Here is a 2,352-nt window from a genome sequence, read left to right as displayed (position 1 = left end):
CCCCTGCCCGATTAGCCCTTGATTAGAGTCAGTCGGGCTGGGGGACACACACAGAGGCTCCTTGAGATCAGGCCTTTTCATCTGGGCTGAGATATCTGATGGAGGGGACTGGCCTGCCTGCAGTTTGTGACCCCTCTGTCCCCAGACAGGTGCAGAGTGGAGGAGGAATGACGTACACGGGAACTAAGAATACCCTGGTTCCAAGTTCTCCTCCAGTGTCCTAAAGTGCACTCCTGTTGGCAGGGAGCTGGCCCAGGTGTCAGCGGTGGGATACCAGAGCCAGGAGAGCTGACAACACACACAGTGATTTGCTTTTTCACCTGTGATTTCCCTTGTCTTTCTAGCAGATCTGGCATGAACTACTCGAACCTAGGGGATGAATTCCCCACTGGGCCCCAAATCCTGGTTACCCCTGCTAGGTACAAGTTAGCTGGGAGTCCGAGGCTGGGGGCATTCATTCAATTCCCAGGAGAGCACCACTTCATTGTTTTGCAACTTCATTTTTATTCATTGCTGGCTAAGAGGGAGCAAGAGAAATGCACCAGGACGCGCAGCAGATCAGGGCAGGGCAGGGGAGGTTAGAGAGAGGCGCTCAGAGTTGTCATTTCAGCTGAAATCAGTTCAGTGCATAATTTGCTAATTTTCCTTCCCATGAACAAACTCCCACTCCCCTTGTCAGCACTGGGAACAGGTGCCTTTGGAAGGGGCGGTGGCTATCTCTGGGGGAAATAATGTGGAAAAGGCCCAATGAGGACAGGGCAGGCTGCAGTTTTAACAGGAGTTAACAGGTCAGGATGTCTCATAAATTGTCACTTGACTGGTTGACATGTGGGAGGGCTACAAACTGCCGAGTCTGCCCCAGGGTTTGGCCAGTGTCCGTTACCCCTGGGGAAGTAAACCAGCTGTTTCCCTAACGAAGACGCAGCCTAAGGGGCTGGGTTGGGATTGCCAGGGGAGCTGAGGGAGTTGGAATTGAACATGGATCCTATCTCCTCGAGGCTCCCTACTTTGATATTCATGGGTTGGGCACTGCCTGAGAGGAGTGATGTCTGCGGTGGGGGAGATCAGCTTGTGGGGAGTCAACCCCTCTGCAAAGCAGCCGCTACATCTGGGCCAATGCAAAAGACAGAAGCGACGCAGTTCCAGCCCCTGCAGTGTTTCCCAGCACGGCTCAGGGCTGCAGCTTCTTCATCATCTTCCTTATCCAGGGGATGAAGGTGGAGAGTCTTACATAGACCCTTGGGGGGCTACCATTGACAGGACCCCAAGAGACGATGCCCTGGGCTGTTTCCCCACACACCAGGGGCCCCCAGAGTCACCCTGCGAAACAAAACAAACCACAGATGGTGAAAAGCTCCATGAGGCATTTCCCGCTGTTCTTCAAACATTGATGGACACTGTAGGGACACCACCCTGCTATCCAGATGGTCTCTGCTTAGGCCCCCCGCTGCCCAGCCTGTATCAACAAATCCCCAACTCCTCCCAGTCGATCTCTGTCTTCCCCCACCCCAAGAGAAGATCAGATATTTTCCCATTGATCTGAACAGCACTTAGCCCAGCAGGACCTGATCTCTGATCTTAGCTTGTGGGCCCAACTGCAACACCAGGAACCTCGTTAATAATGATTTATCAAGGGCGCTTGGGAGTTTCACCTTGAAAGAGGCTTTGTGCTCCTTTGGGTCCCCCACACACATCATCGTGCGGGTGTTATAGTTACGATAAATCCCATCAGGATACTTCAGACAGGCCTCATCGTCCAGCACCTTCAAATCCACCTCCTGGAGCGTCCTGGGGAGAACCTTACTGAGTGCGTTTGTGCGGCCCCAGCCGGCGACGCTGCACATGGTCCCTGGTTGCACTCGTTGATGAGCAGGGGGGAGAGGGATTAGTCCCACCTGTTCATTGAGCTCTGCCTTGTGCTTCAGCTACAACCAAGAGTGGACACAAGCACCAGGATCAATATGAAGGTCAGCGCTGATGACGGGTAGAGAGAGAATCCAAGGAGAGGGAAACTACAGCCAATGTAAGTCTATGGAGACACTGAGGGGTGGAGTGGTGTGATGGGCACTGTACCTGCAGCAGTGTGAGGTCACTGGGGATGGGGTGGTGGGATGGGGTGGTGCTTGCAGCAGTGTGAGGTCACTGGGGGACGGGATGATGGGATGGGGCCGGTATCTGCAGCAGTGTTAGGTCACTGGGGGTGGGATGATGGAACGGGGGCAGTACCTGCAGCCGTGTGAGGTCACTGGGGCGGGGTGATGGGATAGGGGCGGTACCTGCAGCCATGTGAGGTCACTGGGGGTGGGATGATGGAACGGGGGCAGTACCTGCAGCCGTGTGAGGTCACTGGGG

The 2,352-nt window shown here is 54.8% G+C and overlaps 1 protein-coding gene across 1 annotated transcript in view; it reads right to left on the bottom strand.

Moving 5' to 3' along the window:
* Positions 1–484: 484 nt before the first annotated feature.
* Positions 485–2,352, bottom strand: part of LOC116821554 (granzyme B-like) — a 30,671-nt gene continuing 28,803 nt past the window's right edge. The window contains 3 exon segments of the mRNA XM_075072387.1: positions 485–1,302; positions 1,305–1,320; positions 1,653–1,925. Coding sequence (XP_074928488.1) covers positions 1,172–1,302; positions 1,305–1,320; positions 1,653–1,925 — 420 coding nt within the window. The 3' untranslated portion in view covers positions 485–1,171.

Source organism: Chelonoidis abingdonii, chromosome 14, assembly GCF_003597395.2.
Source record: "Chelonoidis abingdonii isolate Lonesome George chromosome 14, CheloAbing_2.0, whole genome shotgun sequence".
Taxonomy (NCBI): Eukaryota; Metazoa; Chordata; order Testudines; family Testudinidae; genus Chelonoidis; species Chelonoidis abingdonii.
This window is presented reverse-complemented; position numbering and strand designations above follow the sequence as displayed.